Source organism: Furipterus horrens, unplaced genomic scaffold (genome assembly GCF_987537825.1).
Source record: "Furipterus horrens unplaced genomic scaffold, mFurHor1.1.pri manual_scaffold_5, whole genome shotgun sequence".
NCBI lineage: Eukaryota > Metazoa > Chordata > Mammalia > Chiroptera > Furipteridae > Furipterus > Furipterus horrens.
Genome location: NW_028327175.1, coordinates 80,997,246 through 81,016,192, shown reverse-complemented (window position 1 = coordinate 81,016,192; position 18,947 = coordinate 80,997,246). Strand labels below are relative to the sequence as shown.

The window sequence follows — 18,947 nt, the reverse complement described above, 5'->3', positions numbered from 1 at the left end:
CATGATTTTTATGATTTTAATTTCCATTTTGCTCTTGTTTTTAATGATCATGATTTCTTTTGATCTTTTGTTTTCTTTTGCCAAGCACTGTGTGTTGTGACTTGGTGGTGGTGTTTTTCTGTGAAAAAGTCTTGTTTCTTCTTCTGACTCATTATGACGTTCTTTAACTTGACCCAGTCTGGAATCTCCTCGCTTCTTTTCTTTTCATTACCTGACCTGGATGCCTTAATGATGTCACATCCATGTGTGCAGCACCTCCTGGGATGCAAGGGTCTCGTGGGTTTTCTGAGGGCCTCTGGCAGGTGCTCTTTTCACTGGGTCGATTGTCTCATAGGAATGTGACATTTGTATGCGCCAGCTTTAGAAGCTAAATATACTCTGGAATTGTTTCTGAAATATTGCACATTTCCCCCCACTGAGCAGAAAATGGGTCCGCTGACCAGCTAGCTGAGGAGGAGTCCTGTTGTCCAATGCTCTTTTATTTTGGCCACTGGGGGGAAAAAAACCATCAGTGAGCAGACTAGCCTGCAGCTCTGCTGTGCAGATATGCTGAACACCTCTGGGCCAGTCTCATTCTTGGCCCCACCTCATCCTCCGCACAATTCTGCATTTCCAGAGTATGTTTGCTTGCCTTTTCTTTTCCTTGCTGTGTCGTCCCTATTGATTTAACCCTGTGCGTCCTCCACGTTCTGTTAAAGCACTGTCCCCAACTTTGCAATCTAACCCCCTTCTGCTACCATTGTTCTTAGCCTCCTCCTTTCAAAATAATAGACCCAAGCCCTCTGCCCCTCTGTGGAATGTTCCAAGGCTCTTTCCTTCTATACTGTGAGTAGCAGTCTGATGTTGTATGTATATTTAATCATATTAACAAAGCGTGAGAAGAGACCTGCAAAGCACCCAGAAGCATTATCACAGAAAATGAAGTAATTTTCTCTCTCAGTAACTGGCCTTGCCCTTCATTACCCTGCTGGCCTTGTCTAATGTCTCTTGTCCTTGCTGCCTTTCTTTAAAATTGCCTGATATCTTTCAAGCCCTAGATTCATTAGTAAAAACACAGCCAACTGCTCTGTTTTATCTCTGGGTCCCTAGATGTCTGGAGCCTCTAGAGCCGGCCCTTTAATCACCAAGTTGATAAATTAGATGCAGCCCTGGCTACTGCTTTCTTAGTTTTGCCACATTTAAAAATACATATTATTTATTCTTCCTATAACTATTGAGGTAGTAATCAGTAGTTACAAAGAGGCTCTAATTACATATGAATAAGAAAGAAAATCCAGTTTATTTTTAGATCTGGCTTGTCTCCCCTCACCACCATCCCTTCCCACAGCAAAAGAAATAAGAGCTTTCTTTTTTAGGTTTAGCAATACTGAGAATTAATAGCTACTCTTGTGCTTCTTGTTTCTGCCCCAAGTAACAATACCATAAAACCTGATTTCCAAGAAGACTGCAAGATATGTAAGGAAATTAGCCATGTGCAGATCTGCCAGGAGAGCTGTGTTGCATAAATATAAAATGTAAATGCTGACCATTGAAATGCAAGACTAAATCAGGAACAGGAGAAAATCCTCTCCTTCTGACTTCATTTTATAGAGTTCTTGTGAGCTCTCAAAAAATGGATGAAAGAGGCAATATATACAAAGATGTTCCCATTTGATTGGAAATTCCAGAATTGTAGTATGCTTGCATAGTTTGGGAAATCTTTAAAATGAGGTATTACATTACTACATTTAGTCAAGATATGCTTATTATAGATAAGTAAAAGATGTAGAAACAGAATTTAAATAAGAGTTCAAATGAATAATTTAAACTAAAATATACAGTAAATATTGAATATATTTCAATCAATGCACAAGCTATTTGTATAAGCAATTTTTAGTCTGGGAAATAATAGTCCGGTAAGATTCATATAAGGTCTATAAAGGATAATGAATGCATTGTCCACACTTCATAACAATCCTGAATGGAATTTTGTAAATCACAGGGTTTATTAACAATCCTCTTTACAGTCAGTTACTTATTCCTCAAATACAGCAGTATTGCTTCCAGGTTGGACACACAGCACCTTACCTAAGATGATTTAGGTGGCTCTGGGGCATCGTGGCTTTCACGCATCATGTGATGGAAAGTTAGGCCATTTCATTTCTCCTTCAGTCTTCTTGGTTATGTCAAGGAAAATGTCTCAGTTGGTGCTTTATCATTAACAACTCCCTGAACTTGCTACTCTCTCTTTTTGAGAAGAATGAAATGGCTTTAGATTGTGGGCTTTCACTCACTGCTGGAGCTAGCTGGAATTAACATGATGTTGCTTTCAGTTAATTTTACTTTTATGGTTACCTTCTAGCTATGAAAAGTGACATTTTCCCCATTTATGATAATGATACAGTGTTTCCATTTGAAATACATTGTAAAGGCAATTTAAAGAAAATATTAAGTAAATAATATAGTTGATAAGCCTCATTGGTATTACAAAAGTTGTAGTATTGGTTGTAGAAGGACTCAAATTTGGGTAAATCTGGCCTAGAGTAATTCAAAGAGTCCAGTGAGAATTAAACTACTACCAAAACTTTGCTTCTGGCATTTGGAAGAACAAGATTTAATAATTGCTATACGTTCTATTGGCTGGGCTGTAAATGTTGCAATTATATTATCTAATGCTCTTCTGATTTCTCCTCCAACTATTGAGCATTTGTGATTGGGAATGAGAAGTTTAGTCAAGGAAGAATTTAGAGCAAAATGAATTTAAATTTAAAATAATTGGTCTTTCTAGGCTTATTAAGCATCTGGTGAGATTTTTCTCCAGACCAGAAGTGAGCAGCCAAGTGGAGACTGCAGCTAGTTAATACACAAACTGTGGCCTAGGGGAAAGTTTCTCTTTATCTGTAGGGACTTTCATGTTACAGTGCATTCCTCTGGCCTGGCAACAACCTACATGTGAGCCTTCTTTCCCTCTCCTCTCATTCACACTTTACCTATTCTGAGTCTCAGACCATTATGGCCCAGCTTTCTTCATTAACAGGCTTAGAAATCCAATCTTAAGTGAGTCTATCTGATAATAGAACAGCCCTGATCTCTCTTCCATTTTAACAATCTCCAATGCTTAAAATCTAATGGATTGGGGATTTTAAAGCATCCCAGTTCTCCCGACGGGGAAAGTAATTTCTTAGCTCCTATCAAAGTCATGTGCAGGTAATTTTATGTACTGAGAAAATTATTGCTGATGACAGTAATAAAGGAAGAAAAATAAGCTTCCCTTCTTTTCCTGACTCCTTAACTTGGATTGAATTTTCTCTGCCATTTCTTCAGTACCATTACCATAACAAAAATGTTTGCTGAAGCTTCTCAAACAAAATTTATTACCGGCTCCATAGCACAGTACTGGATGCCAATAAGGAGTTAGAGGCTATACTAGAGATAGACATAGTTCCTGTCCAAGAACTATCAAACGGCCAGACAGATGAAGCACACATAGACTAGGAAATGCACCAAAAAGCTTTTACAACCACCACTGTCTTTGTGAATAAGGCAAAACTGTGCACAGCAGATTTTAGAAAAAGATATTAGACAACTGAAGACAACTTGGCTGAACACATCAAGGACATAGCACTCTAAAACAGTTTTTCAGTCCATCTTCTTTAGTCTTTCCCTTCAGTACCAATATTATAGCAGTCATACATCACTTGACAGGGAGGAAGGAGAAAGTGAGGGACGTTTGGTACAGAGCTCATATTTAACATTTGTGGAAGTGCTGGCAAATTCGGGCCTTTTTATTTTATTTTTAAAAAACTAAACCTGTGATAATTTGCATAGCTTTTAAAGTAAAATCTGTAGTACCACAACCATTTCTAAATGTGATGGTTGAACAGGACGATATCATACAATTCCGAGGAAGGACTTCTGTCTGATGGGAAGGACTACTAGTGGGAGGAGCAAGGAGCTCCACCTTCCACCCTACAATCTGACCATTAACTGACCCACTTAGGGACATGCATGGTCAGGGCCAAGGACACTAAGAGATGGGAAGTTGATGCTGTTGTTCCAAGAACTCTTCTGAATTAAGAGTTTATTTTTTCTGTTTTTGAGGGTTAGAGGAAAAGTATCCTTCAAAGGTCATAAGAAATTTGGTATCAAAGTTGCTGTTGCTGCTGATAATGAAAAATAAAATACAAGTCTTTCAATTCAGTCCACTAGTATTTTTTTCATTTGTAAGTTATGCTAACTAAACCATAACAGTTATAGTATCGTTTTTATTACTGTTAAACTGTTTTAATCTCCAAAACTTTATAGAGTGGGTCTAAAGGTCTAACAAGTAGCTGTAGGTATAATTAGAAGCACATTATTTGGAGGTAGAAGAGGATTCCTAGATAAAACACAAACTGCCCAGTTAAATTTGAATTCCAAATATACCATGAATAATTTTGTAGTGTAAGTATGCCCCACATATCACACAGGCATGCTTATACTAAAATAGTATCTGAAGTTTAAATTTCACCGGGATTCTATACATTTAGTTGTTGCCTGGCAGTCCTATTGAAGAGATTCCTGATAACTTATTCAGTGAGAATATAAGATCTAATCTCTCAGTTACATTTGACCTAAAAGTGTTTATAATAATATAAATGATTATCACTGAAAGCCTTCTAAGTAAGGAAGGCTCAAGAATCAAACTGTTCCTAAATAAGGGCATGGTTAAAACTTTTGGTTCTTTCTCATTTTATTTAACCTTAGGTTTTAATCAACTGTTAAGTTAACTATATTTTTTCCTCTTCTTTGTGTGGTTCTTTTTTAATTTTCCATTTCCCATTTCCATGGCTTTGAAGGGGGATAAACTAGAATCCAAAAAGCACTACAAAATAATGATTTAATATTGCTGACAATAACCTTTGTCTCAAAGAAAGGCAAAAGAGCCACCTTCCTTCATGTCTTTCTTCATGAATTTAACACTCAGCGAACCTGTGTTGTATATAAGTCTTATGCTGAATTCTACAGTAGATACTGATCTGAAGTCAGCATGAACCTCGCACTCAAGATGCTTCCAGTTTAGCAGGGGATACACGCAGGCTAGCCGATGGGGCAGAGTGAAGTCTGAGAGTAAAAGAAGGAAAGTAAGGGAGGGCAGGCCAAATGCTGAGAAAGGATAAAGGGAGACACAACTCATTCCAAGTTGGGGGCTAGGGGAAGGACTCGCAAAGTCTTAGGAAAAGGAGGAATGATATTCCAAGCTAAATAAGCGACATGACCAAGACAGAAAGCTATCAGAGGAGAGTGGAATGATAAAGAGGCAAGGGGTGTGCTGTGATGAAAGTGATAAAGTACAGAGGGCCAGAATGGGAATGAGATTGAAATCATAGTATGGAGCCTTAAAAGTCACGCTAAGGGGTTTTGACTTTAGCTGTCGGCAGTGGGGGATAGGAAGGTAGATGAATGGAGAGACAGGGACAAAATGCGGTAGGAGAGAGGGAAAGACAGAGATCAAGAGACTGATAAATGATAGATATGTATTAAATTGATTATTCAACCACATCAGGTTATTAATTACATACGCAATAAATTTGGGATGTAAAATTCTGCATCAATTTTGGATGTGAAGTATCTGCCCATCACTGGCATGTCCCTAGATGCTCCTTGCCATGCTGAAAGTTCTATCTTAGGTAAAGCCCCAAGCAAGCTGAACTCCAACCGAGGGGTTCTCTGTCACTTTAGTTATGACACCCAGCTGGCGGAGTTTTCATCCGGAACAGAGATTTTGTCATCAGGGAGACTGAGAAAGAAATGATAGTATAATCTAGGGTGCCACTATTTATTTTTACTCTATTGATATTTCTTTGTCACCTACCATAAAGGAATTTATTTGTAGTCTCTGGCTTTTCGTTGAAGAACTGAGAAAAATGATATTCTGAGGTCAGGTGCTGGACTCTTAAATAGATGGTGTGGAAGTTTCCATGTGAGTGTGTGCTGGGGAGGAGGGACAAGGACTGAGGAGCCCATGTAGAAGGCTGTAATTGCTCTTCCAGCAGTTCGAGCAGGGACGTAGATTTGATCCAATTAATTTTGTACCCTCTTGGCAACTTGCTGAATTTATCTGAGGTCTTGATGAGATTATTGTGGAAAGGGTAGAAGAAATAAATAAGTTAAATGTCAGCCATGTAGAAATCTGTTTCATCTCCCTGCCTGTCTAAATCTGCACATCAATACTTTTTAGAGATACTAACTAAACCTTTTTTTCACCTAACATCCATTTTTCTTTTTTTAAAAAAATCTGAAAGACTTAAATTATGATTATGGTAACTTGAGTTTTTCCTTTTAAAATCAGCAACTTAAACTCTAGGGTATTTAAAAAACCAATTCACCTTCTAGAGGTGCTTCTTACCTTTAATCTACAGCCACTTTTTCAAGCCACACCACCATTAACATGAGTCCACTTTGCCCCCACCCTTTTCCTGAAAAATCTCTATTTCCATTCTCTCCCATCTTATTCACAAACACACACACAATGACAAAGTTTTCTGACAGCTTAATGGAACTTTCAAGGACTACAGGGGCTAGGTTAGGCATGATCTTATTAACTGAACATCTGAAGTAGTTAAAAATTTGCTCTTTATTGGTTCAACTGCACTGTGTTCATGTAAAATTTGTTTTGTCCTAAAGTAAGACTGTGAAGAGTCATTTGTATTTAGAATCATGTATATTAATGGAAAAACAATATGTAAGCTTTGTAACAAAACTTTCTGATAGCCCCATTTCCTAGAGTTTAAAAAAATGTTTGTTACAAGTTTTACCTTGAGCACCTCACTGCTCCATAGACAAAGTAGTCTTGCAAGGGCAAGAGTGGGAACTAGGAGATTTCCTGAGGACATTTCCCTTTTCTTGACATTATACATGAGAATGGCCTTGACAGCTGCAAGAGTTGCTCGCACACGTAACTCACGCCATTGTTGTACAGAGAAAAGGGACAGAAAAGCTGTGTTCCTGTGCGGGTCCCAGGGAGATGCAGGCTGCACCAGTACTTGGTGAAGTCCCGCAAAGCAAGCAGGCTATGCTGCAGGCCTGAAAGGATCCACAAGAAAGACATGCTACATGTCAATTTCTCAATACCTTAAGTCCTTGAAGGGCCCCAAGGTAAACTAGTGAAATGTAGTTGGATATATTCAAATACATTGGATGCACAATAGATGGGATCGTTATCGGTGTCAGAGAGCTCATTATGAGCAGTGTGAAGGTTTGCCATCCTTAATGAATATTTCTTAAGCTCTTGGAAGTCTACAGCCTGAAAACTGTCTTTGTGAACCGATTCACTTTTTAATAGGATAATAGGAATTTCTTGGTTATTTTAAAATTTTATATTTCTTTAAAGGATGCATTCTTCAAATATATATCTGCAATTACATTTCTTTACTGAAGACAGGGGCAATTATTATGAACTGTATAGAAATAAGGAAAGTTCATTGTAGTCACCACTGATGGTGCTTTATTAGGAGAGAAAATTATGTCAAGAAATTTATACGGCAGCAAACTGCATTATGCCTAACCTTTTGGACATATTAAAGCTTGTCATTTCTAGTCTTACAGCTTCTTGTTATTCACAAATAATAGATAATACTGGACACAATCATCTGACATTTGTTAAGGTAATAAATATACCCTGAGTGCTGATGGGTCTTGCACTCCATGATTTAAAAATACACAGCAGAAATTTAATGTAATTTAAAATGTCTTATATAATTATATGGATTTGCACATTCAGTTCAACTCAGCAGGTTTGGAAGCACTGTGCTCCAATGAGTGCACTAGGCATTTTTATTATTATAACACAGGAATGAAACATAAACTCAGGTCCTTCCCTCCATCTAGAAATAAAAAGGAAACTAATCTTCTGAATTTCTTATTCTTTTGCTGATCATGGGAAGATAGAGGAGAAAATGTTGCTTGAGGGCTGTGTGTTGTTTTGAGGGGAGCTGATTTCGAGGTGACATGAGGTGCAGGCCTCTGAAGAAGGTTGCTCTATTCAATGGTGAGCTCCAACTGAGATTCTACGGCTTTTCTCCCTGGGACCCAGTTCTGACTGGGCTGATCCAATCTATGACGTATCCAATGGCCCCTGTGACACAACTGAGGAATACCTGAAATTTCCCTCTGGGTCTTCATGCTGGGGCAAATAAAGAGACCCACCAGCATTTTCCCAGCAGCTTTGGGCTCTAGCAAACTGGGTTGATTCTGTCACAGGGGTAGTGGCACAGTACATTAGGCCATATGTCAAGCTTTTGTCAGGTACCAAGAGAAAGCATTACAGATTTGTCTTTCCAATAAAATCACATCAATTTTGTATTCTTTGTCAGAATAAGGTAACCGCAGTAAAGCAACGGTCATACACAAGACGCACTAAAGACTCATACTTTGAACACCAAGGAAGACTGCATTTATTCATTGAAAATCTGGTTATACACTGCCTCAGTGGTGTCTGAGGTTGGACTTTAAAGCTAAACATCTAGATGCATTTTCTGGAATATTCCTGTCAGGGCAGTGCTTCTCAACCTTTCACGAACATAAGAATCATCTGGAGGCCTTGTTAAAATACACATTTCTGAATTTCAGCTGCAGAGATTCTGGTTCAGAAGATTCTGGGTAGGACCCAGGTAATTCTATTTCTAGCAAGTTACAGGTGATGCTGATGCCCAGTAGCAATGATTGAGGATGATTTCCCAGTTGCTATGGACCATCTTATTTAAAGTCACTCTCCAAAACACTGTTGTGCTTTTAAATCCTTATTTTCCACTTTTGGCTAACACTGTTGAACCCTACCAAAGTGTTGCCTTAAAATATCTTGGACCCTGTCAAAGGCAGGTTAACTTGTCACAAACTCTAGAAACACTTCCCTTACTTACCTTATTAATTGAGCCTTAACATGTGTTTCTGCACAATGCCAAGTGCTTTATGTGCATTCATTTACTTAATCTATTAATCTTTCCAACAACACTTATCTCATAGCCAGTACTTCTGGGGCTTAGAATGAATGGCTTGCCCACCATCACACAGCTAATTAGTCATAGAGTCAAGACTGAAGCCAGGTCTTGATGACCTCAAAGTTTGTTCCTAACTATTAACACTCAGCCTCAGTTATAACTTAGATCCTAAGGACTGCATTTCTAATAAGTTTAATTTGTCAGTTTTAGGAGTATTCAAACGGACCTGTTTCCTTATATTTGTTTTTTATCTTTGCTTTGTAGAGGGAAAAAAGAAGACTGCAAATAATACAAAGAATCGCTTGAATTTCACAATTTTATAAGGATATCCTCTTCCTCATTTTGTAGCTTTAATGCTTTGTGAGAGCAAAGGAAGAAGATGGGACTAGGAAGTTGGATAATAGAAATGCTTTGTCTGGTTTCAGAAATTACTTAGATGTTAGGTTTCCAGTGTTATTAGAAAGAAAACCTCAAAAAGAAGGAAAATAAACCATGCAAATATTGCTAAAACTTTGTCCACCTGAAAGAATCATTACCATTACAAAGACAGTGACAGTTCTAACACATGGAACCACAGACCAACATCCCTGGGCATGGTTTTTAACTTACCATGACTCCCAATCTAGACCCCAATCCATGCCATGATCTGGGTGGAGCACTCCCATCGGCAGTACCAAATCTAAAACAGTAGAGCAGAGGAGGAACAGTGAACTGAGCACTCCTGTTAGCACACACGGGGAAATGAAGCTGTTTCTCCCCTAAGAAATATGAAATCAGATGAGTTTCGTGCTCATTTTCCCTTTGCTTCCTGTGATGGCCTCCCAACAAACAACAAAATGCATCCATTTCAAAGGTGATAGAACTAGAAGTGGACTGACTCATCCACAGTCAACCACGCAGTAAGCACTATTTCAGTATGTAAGTTAAAAACTTCTGAACTGAGGATTAATTAAACAGCCAGAAAGCTGCCTTTACTTTGGCGTGGCCAATCATTAACTTGATCATCTTGAAGAACATGGCCCCTCCAGCACAGAGGGGCAAAAAAAAAAAATCAAAAATTAGAGGAAAAGGAAAGTTTGAGTTATAAACTCTGAGCCCATTTCCATGGCTCCTGAAGATTTAGTTTATTCCTAAACCATCTGGTTCTCATTATGCCGTTAAGACAAGAAGAAGGCTGCTTCCTGCCGAGATAACCACAGAGAGGTCTCACTGCACTTTGAGTGTGGTCATCCCCATTGGTGGGGGTGTGGCTTTGAGGCTTAGTTTTCTTCAGTTAGGGCTTTTCCTCTATTTATTTTCTTCTCTCCTTCATAGGGATTACCGCGGGGCCTCTGTGGTTAGCGGCCATGACGCTTGGCCCATGATTAGTTCATTCATACTGTCTTGCAGGACTGTAAGCTTGGCATTTTGTTGCAATAAGATTTTCAAACAAGAAAAACTGGGTTGTTAGATTCCATTCACCCAAGTTGTTATGAGGATTTCAAGGAAATTGTAGGCTCGTCTTACTATAAAGCAGAATCAAGAGTCTATTTTTAGGGAATCCTACTCCAGGGCTTTTCTTGGTGTTTTGCCATCTTTCTTAGCTCTCAGACCCAACGCAAATCCCACTCTGGCTCAGCAGTGGAGGAAATGTCCATCCTCCTTTTTGCCTTTGCAGATTTCTCCAAAGGACACAGAGAGGCTTTGTTGTCTTTGTGGTTACCGGGTCCGATTTACACAGATGCCTATTAATCACTTCACTATGGAGACAGACACATCCATCATATCACAGCAGCTCTGAAAGAGGCAGTCCAGTGAACAGGGGTGAGAGGGGAAAGTATGCACTTAACCATTTTGAGATTCTCGCTGCCTAGGTCTCACACACTTAGCAAGGTAATTGGGGACAGATGGGTAGGGCTTTTCCCTGGTATTCAGCTTAGTAATCAGTGCGATTAATTTTATGTGGGTTTTTTTGTTTGTTTTGCTTCATGTTTTTTTGAAAGCACAGAAAACATCTTATCGTTTCTGTAGGAGGCAGGGGATAAATACAGTGGAAGACAATTCTAACTTTAAAAACAGTAATAATAGATTCAGGTAGAGTACCTGTGCTTTTATTATAATGGCGTTGCCCCTCTGAAGTCAGTTTTTCGATAATGGATTTGACATGGAACAAGTAGGCTGAAAGTCAGCTTTCTTGGGAAAGAAGTCCCTTGAAATAGCAGGCAAACTAACCAAGAACTTTCCTTTCAAAACTGGCCTGTCTTCTAAATATCTTTTTTCAGTCATTCAAGGCTTTCACAGCCTGCTTTCTAATGGTGTTTAGCGCTCTTGTTTCTTCTCTACAGATACTCATTTACAACTTATTTAACACATATTTACTGAGCACTTTTATGTCTGGGGATTCAGTGGTAATCTCTCCCTCCTAGAGCAGCCTAGGTGGGTAAGAAAAATAAACATAAAGCAAGTATCATAAGAGTGGTAATTTTAAGATAAAGTGCAGAGTTCAGGACATGTACAGCAGAAAGAGCTGACCTCGTCTGAGGGAATCAGACAAGGCTTCTCCATTGAATCTGAGGCCTAACGGAGAGTCAGAGGGATAGGAGGTGAGCAATGATATTCCAGACAGAACAGCCTGTGTGAAAGCCCAGAGGCAAGTTAGAGTGTAGCACAGTGCCAGGTACGCAGAACAGGAGACCAGAAGGGAATGAGACCATTGCCACTGATGAGCACAGCCTTCATTTCCTGCCCTCATGCCTTGGCCCTGGTTGCTCTCTCCACTTCAGCTGACATCTGATACACTCCTAAGGCTTGGCTCAAATGCCACCTCCTACATAAAGCCTTTGTTCACACTGAAGTAGAAGCGATGGCTCTCATGGGGCTTCCACACTTTGGATGTAGTTCATGGTGAGCACCGGCCTCCTTCTGCCCTCCTGGATCACAGGGTTGTGCCTCCTTCACCTTTGTCTCCCCAGCACCAAGCACAATGGTTTAGCCCACGCTCAGTAAATGTCTGCTGAAGGCAGCCGCGAAGATGCTTGGAGCTGAAACCTTGTACCAGGAGTGTGACAGTAAAGGTACCAAGAACATCACATTCCAACCCCGAGTTAGGAGAGCATCTTTCCCGGGGTATACTGTTCCAGAGCCTCGTGCTGGGCTCCTCGTGCACCTGCGAGCAGGGCTACCAGAAACCATTTCTTAAAGAATTCAATGTTTGAAATTTCAAAATGCATTGACATGGTCATCATAGGAAAAATCAGAACTGTGTTGTACTTCCTCTTATTTTACAGCTTGTAATTGTTCTTATTTTGAATTACATATTGCAGGGCCTGGAGGGTGGAGCTGTTCATAATCTTTTCATTGCTTCAATCTCTAAAACTCTTTAAACTGCCCCTCTGAGACTTCCCTCCAACATCTGAAAACTCTCTCACCTCTGGGGGGGTGGGGGAGGGAACAGTGGAGATTCTATTCTTTCTCAGTTCTACCAATTTAGGCATGATTTCAGAGAAATCTCTAAGCCATTGTGTGCCTTGCTTCCTGCAATAGGAAGGTGGAAAGAATAAACCATTTAGCACCTCATGACTGGTGAGAAATAGCTCATGGTTAATGAATCAATGCAAAGGATTTCTCAGAAACTGTTTTCATTACTAATGCCCCATTTTCAATTGGTGAGAGCAGAAAACCCAGGGTAGAGAGGCCAACTCTGATTGGTCATTCTGCAGTGTCGGGAAACCTGGGGAGGGAGCATACCACCAAAGAAAGGCCCTTCCATTTCCCCAGGGCTGCCCTGTGCCCTGTGCACAGATGCATTTGTTTTGAATTTTTCAAGTCCACCTGAACACTCAGTTGTTAAAATATGTAATACATTTACCCTCATTGTCCCTTTTGGATTATCCCAGAATGATTTTTTTTTTCATTTTTAAAAGTTCCTTTCATTATTTTGAATAAATATTGAGCACATTTACAGATTTCTTTTGTCTAATGGATGTTAGTTTGATTCTATTCTGTTATATGATTGGAGGTAGGTGTTTGGGACTTCAGAAGCAAGGTTATAGTCACTCCAAAGATGACCCACCAAGTTTAAAAGTTCATTAAAAACTGTTTCTACCAGGCACTGCAAACCCATTTATTTAATAATCATTTATTTAGTGCTCTGGGGATGGTAAAATCTGGCGCCTTTTCTCAAGGAGCTGATTACAAGATTATTGCACCACTAGAAAGAAGTCTTAACTCTAATCATCGTTTTCTGAACACTTCCCAATGCAGGCAGTGTTTCCTTACGTTGCCTCACTGTTTCATTCTCTGGCCGCCTTTGGACAGCACAGGCTGGGAGCCGGGAAGAACACGACTGTCCCCTCCCTTAGGAGATCAACAGCCAATGGAATCAAATGGAGCAGCCATGACTGTTGGTCTTAAGCCCTTGGAGAGATACTAACCCACCACTTCCCTTCTGTGGCTTCTCCTGACCTTTAGATTTGTCCAGCAAACTACAGCATCTAAGCTCTTTCTTATTCATTTTTTGATCCTTGCAACAACCCAATAAGGATGTGTTAACTCTACATTACAGATGAAAAAGCTGAGGCCCAGAGACATTAAGTCACTCGCCAAAAGGTCACCCAGCAGTAACTGGAAGCCTGAGACTCCAGGCCTTCTGAGACCCCTTATATAGCTTATACCACCTCCAGCCTCTCTGACAAATCAGTAGTGTTCAGTCCTTCACAGGGACCAATGTCACAGCGATGATTTAATCATTTCCATGAATGCCCCTCTGCTCTTTTTCATGATATAAGCAAAAAGTTTTAAGTTTAGAAGGGATTTTCTGAAAGTAACTTTTAACTTCTTCTTGACTCCCCTTTCAACGTAATCTCTGACCTGTTTCTAATTATGGACTTGGAGTTTCTGAATTTCCACAAGCACAAGAGGGAAGCCACAGGCTTCAAGGTAGATATCTCAAAGCTGAAGAGATACGGAAAGGTTTCTAAGGGCACTGTTTATATAACAAAATGTGACAGGGCAACTGACTTAGACACCATTTCTCTCAAAGGTCAGACCCTGCTTGATTTGTTAACAACTAAAACTCTGAACCCAAAGTACTCACTATAAAAGAGTTTTTCCCAGGGAAAGAGCAAGTGATTTCCATGAGCCTAAGATAGACAAGGCCTTTCAGATGTGAAAGATGAACAGAAGTTAAAAGAAACAGTGAACAAACTTGAAAACTCTGCATGGACTGCTCTAGTCTTATTCTTTTCCTGTTCCTCTTAAATGGAGAGGGCAATTTAAATTGTAAAATTCCAAAGCCAACTGTAGATAGCTACCTATTATGAGGATGCCTTTATTGGGAAGACCAAGCTCCCATAAATATGCGCACCTGAAAGGGATTCATGAAATACCCTTTGCTATGAAAATAATTTACCCAGTACCACCATCAGTAGCCTTGCCACTGAGATCATCAAATCAATGAGGGACATGAAACCCATTTTATTCAGTTCACATTTTGCTTTTAGCATTATATGTAGGTGGCTGGAAATGATGTTCAGCAGAACCCCATACACAATCAAAATGGAAAGAAAAGCAGTGCTGTTTTAGCATTATAACAAGGAAATGCCAATTTAAGGAAGAAATTTTCATTAGCACAGCTCCTTGGTGACTAGGTATTAAAACATATTTGGACACAAAGACACCCCACTGTCCAGGGAGCTCCGCAACACAAAAGGTGTGAGTTATAGCTGAAGTTCCTGCTGGCTTTTTGCTTCTCAGTTTCTACCCCTTAAAAGTTCATGAAGATAAATTTAGAAACGTTTGAAAAGTGTCACATTTGGAAGTTATTCAATGTCTTACCGTCTTATTCACACCTTCTGGTTGGCAGGGGGGGTGGGGGGGGTGGGTGAATTGCCTCCCCTGCCCTTCATTACCAAGGGCATTTACTTAATCACAGAATCTTTCTTTCTCGAGAGATATTTGCTGGTTCTATTTATTCCTCACCTAAAGTCACAATCATTTGTTACTGTACAATCATCTCCACAGCAACCGACTGTGATGTCACAAGTGGGGGGCGGGGGAGAAGAGGGCAGTTTAGAAAGAAAAGAGAATGTATCAGGCTAAGGTTTCTGAGTTTTAATGCCATCATTTCACTAATCAAAATATCCTAGCAGAAAAACCCCAGGACAAAGCTGCATTTCTTCAAGGTCTCAGCTGTGACACAGACAAAGCATTTCAGCAGAAGTTGTACCAGTTGCAAGTTGTGGGTTTAGAAAGGGGTAGAGATTTTTATTTCATTTAATTCTAATTCTGTGCCACTGATATCTGCCAGGAAAATACATTAAACATATTCCAGAAAGTTGATTTAGTAGATGAAAAATGTGTCTCCTGGGACCAGAGAAGGTACATTTTCTGTCTTACTATCAGTTTCCATAATAGGAACAATGTTTACATTTCCTCAGTCCAGGCAGTGCCTCTAATGTATTCATGTTCTTTCCCTCTCCAGAGGCAAGAATTGAAGTATTTGAGATTTTATTCTTTAGCTACCGCATCAAGCACTTAAGATCTGACATTAGTGAGGTGTATTCTCACTTTGTATTAAAAACTAAAAGCTTCAGTGTTTGCATTTGATTAGTCTTTCAGCTTGGTAGCTGATTAAGCAGGAACAGAGACAGTAACTTTCTTCAGAAACACGGTATCTTGGTTAATGTAGTGTAAGATTATTGACTGGTATCGTCAAATAATTTTTATTAAATTGAAGAGATTAGCTCTGCTGAAAAATCTCACCATGACAGCAAATTCTAGCCGTAATAATGAGACCTGACACTTCTCAAATCCACTTCAGGGGCCCAAATGGTCCCCTCTTCTAAACATCCTTTCAGTTCACGTAAGGGGAGAGCTTAATGCAAATATGCAGCATATTTACGAGAAATTGGGTGTGTGTGGTTTTTTTCTTTTGAGGGGTGATGCAAAAACAGCATACATTTGTAATCTGTGAGCTTTAGCTATTTTCTTTCACTATAAATGACATATATTGTCCTTCCTCCAATTGCTTATAAAGCAAACATAGCTTTTCTCCAGATAAAGGCCATTGTGCCCACAAGGAAGTCATCAGAAAAGACCCTGGAAGCCTGAAGCATTGTGCGGGTGTGTTCATTTAACATGGGTAAAATTGTTGCCTCTTCTCCTTGATTCAAACAAAATAGCTCAAGAGTTCCCGATTTTATGAGGGAAAGATTGAAAAAAGATGAAGAGGGAAAAGGGGTTAAATTTTGAAAACGACCAATTGCCATATTCCACAGAGTAAAGCAAAGTAGAAAGAGCAAGTACTTCAGAGAAGAGGCACTTATTCAGAACACGAAGGTGGCAACAAATAAAGTCTATTTACATACTTGATGCAGTGTGTGGGGGGGGGGGTGTTTGGGGAGGATTAGTTAATCTTTGGCAAACTGCGCCTTCATGACAAGTTATGCTGAGGTGCTACTGTCACTTATTACTGTTATTAACAGGGTGAATGCCAAACAAAAATATGCCTCAAGGTGTCCTTTCATTTCTTAACACCACATGCGATGTCTGTTGCAGGAGTGATTCGTGAAAGTTACCTCAAAGGCCATGACCAGCTCGTTCCTGTCACCCTCTTGGCCATTGCAGTGATTCTGGCTTTTGTCATGGGGGCCGTTTTCTCGGGCATCATCGTTTACTGCGTCTGCGATCACCGGCGCAAAGAGGTGTCCGTGGTGCAACGCAAGGAGGAGCTCACCCACTCGCGCCGGGGCTCCATGAGCAGCGTCACCAAGCTCAGCGGCCTCTTTGGTGACACCCAGTCCAAAGACCCAAAGCCAGAGGCCATCCTCACGCCACTCATGCACAACGGCAAGCTTGCCACTCCCAGCAACACGGCCAAGATGCTCATTAAGGCTGACCAGCACCACCTAGACCTGGCAGCTTTGCCCACCCCAGAGTCCACGCCAACGCTGCAGCAGAAGCGGAAGCCCAGCCGCGGCAGTCGGGAGTGGGAAAGGAACCAGAACCTCATCAATGCCTGCACAAAGGACATGCCACCCATGGGATCCCCTGTGATTCCCACGGACCTGCCCCTCCGGGCCTCGCCCAGCCACATCCCCAGCGTGGTGGTCCTGCCTATAACGCAGCAGGGCTACCAGCATGAGTACGTGGACCAGCCTAAAATGAGCGAGGTGGCCCAGATGGCCTTGGAGGACCAGGCGGCCACCCTGGAGTATAAAACCATCAAGGAACATCTCAACAGCAAAAGTCCCAACCATGGGGTGAACCTAGTGGAGAACCTGGACATCTTGCCCCCCAAGGTCCCCCAGCGGGAGGCCTCCCTGGGACCCCCAGGAGCTTCCCTGTCTCAGAGCGGCCTGAGCAAGCGGCTGGAGATGCATCCCTCCTCCTCCTACGGGATTGACTACAAGAGGAGCTATCCCACGAACTCGCTCACGAGAAGCCACCAGGCCACCACTCTGAAAAGAAACAATACTAACTCCTCCAATTCCTCCCACCTCTCCAGAAACCAGAGCTTTGGCCGGGGAGACAACCCTCCCCCGGCCCCGCAGCGGGTGGACTCCATCCAGGTGCACAGCTCCCAGCCATCTGGCCCAGCCGTGACTGTTTCGAGGCAGCCCAGCCTCAACGCCTACAACTCATTGACCAGGTCGGGGCTGAAGCGCACACCCTCGCTAAAGCCGGACGTACCCCCCAAACCTACCTTTGCCCCTCTTTCCACATCCATGAAGCCCAATGATGCGTGTACATAATCCCAGGGGTGGGGTCGGGTGTCGAGCCAGCAGAAAACGCCAGGCGCGCGCTCCGCTCAGCACGGTTCTCAGCTGCCTGCGCGCACACCAGACCAAGATGGCCGCGGCAGAGCCGAGGACGCTGCGTCCTCCGGAATTTGGGGGGACTCTCCAAGTGGTCCACGTGGTTTGGTGAAGCTTTGCGACGCGGGACTCAACCTCCATTCTCTTCCTTCACCCCCCTCCCCCCCGCAACAGGTCGTACTCACGAAAGACTTAAATTATCATCACAAACATGAGCCAAAAGCACATACCCACACCCGCACGTGCGCGTGGACACACACACACACACTCACACACAGACACATTCACACAGAGGTGAACATTTTGTCCATGACTGCACAGGGCGCTGCCAAACTAGGCTAGCGTTCCAACTTGCAAAACAAATACATTTTTTAAAAATCATGCAAGTTAAAAAGACAAAAAAAAAATTCATTGATAATTCTAACTCAGACTTTTAACAGTGGCAGAAGTTTACTATGCGCAGATACTGTGAAGTGCCCACCAGTGTTACAGCTTTCTGTTATAGCAGATTAATGCCATGTTGGGCGACTATGTCATAGATTTCTGCTCCTCTCTTTTAATGAAGTAACGTGACCGTTAACGCAAGTAACTTTATTTATTGCTCACCCTTTTTTTTCCTTAAGGAAAGGACTCTTATACATACCACCCTATGAACAGCTCTTCAGAAAGCCCCTTGAAGTTACACTATTTAACGTGAAATCCATTAACTGGAATAATTGAGTTTCTTTATTTTTACAATAAATTCGCTGAGTAAATAAGTTGGAGCTGGAATTCTGAGCTTTGTGTTTGGACTATCTGGTATCTAGCTAAAGGAGAAAGTTAAGAGGGAAATATTTATTTAAATCTACCAGCCACTTTGGTGGTCAGGTCTCTGTGCTATAACATGCAAAAAATTAATTAGTTTAAAAGTCCTTCCAGATCCTAACTTCTAAAGCAACCAGGAGAGGAACTTTGAGAATGGCACATCCATGTCCCATTGCTGCCAACATGGCTTTGTCAGTGGTTCCTCCTTTCTGTGAAGGCACCAGCTTGTGATATGCCATCTAATTTCACCTCGCACGTGAAACAGCAAACAAAATCCACAAACGGTGTGAACTAATTAATACGCTGGCTGCTACCTTGCATAAATTAATGGTTTGATCACACGGGTTTTTCGTGGGGTTACATCTGTGAATAGCCTGTTTTCCACATGTAA

At 41.2% G+C, this 18,947-nt stretch overlaps 1 protein-coding gene across 3 annotated transcripts in view; it reads left to right on the top strand.

The window, feature by feature from the left end:
- Positions 1-17,980, top strand: part of SEMA6A (semaphorin 6A) — a 123,618-nt gene extending 105,638 nt beyond the window's left edge. For all 3 annotated transcript variants that reach the window (XM_090276610.1, XM_090276608.1, XM_090276609.1), the window contains one exon: positions 16,494-17,980. In XM_090276610.1, the coding sequence (XP_090132736.1) occupies positions 16,494-17,689 (1,196 nt within the window). In that variant the 3' untranslated portion in view covers positions 17,690-17,980. The remainder of the gene's footprint in view (positions 1-16,493) is intronic.
- The last annotated feature ends 967 nt before the right edge of the window (positions 17,981-18,947 follow it).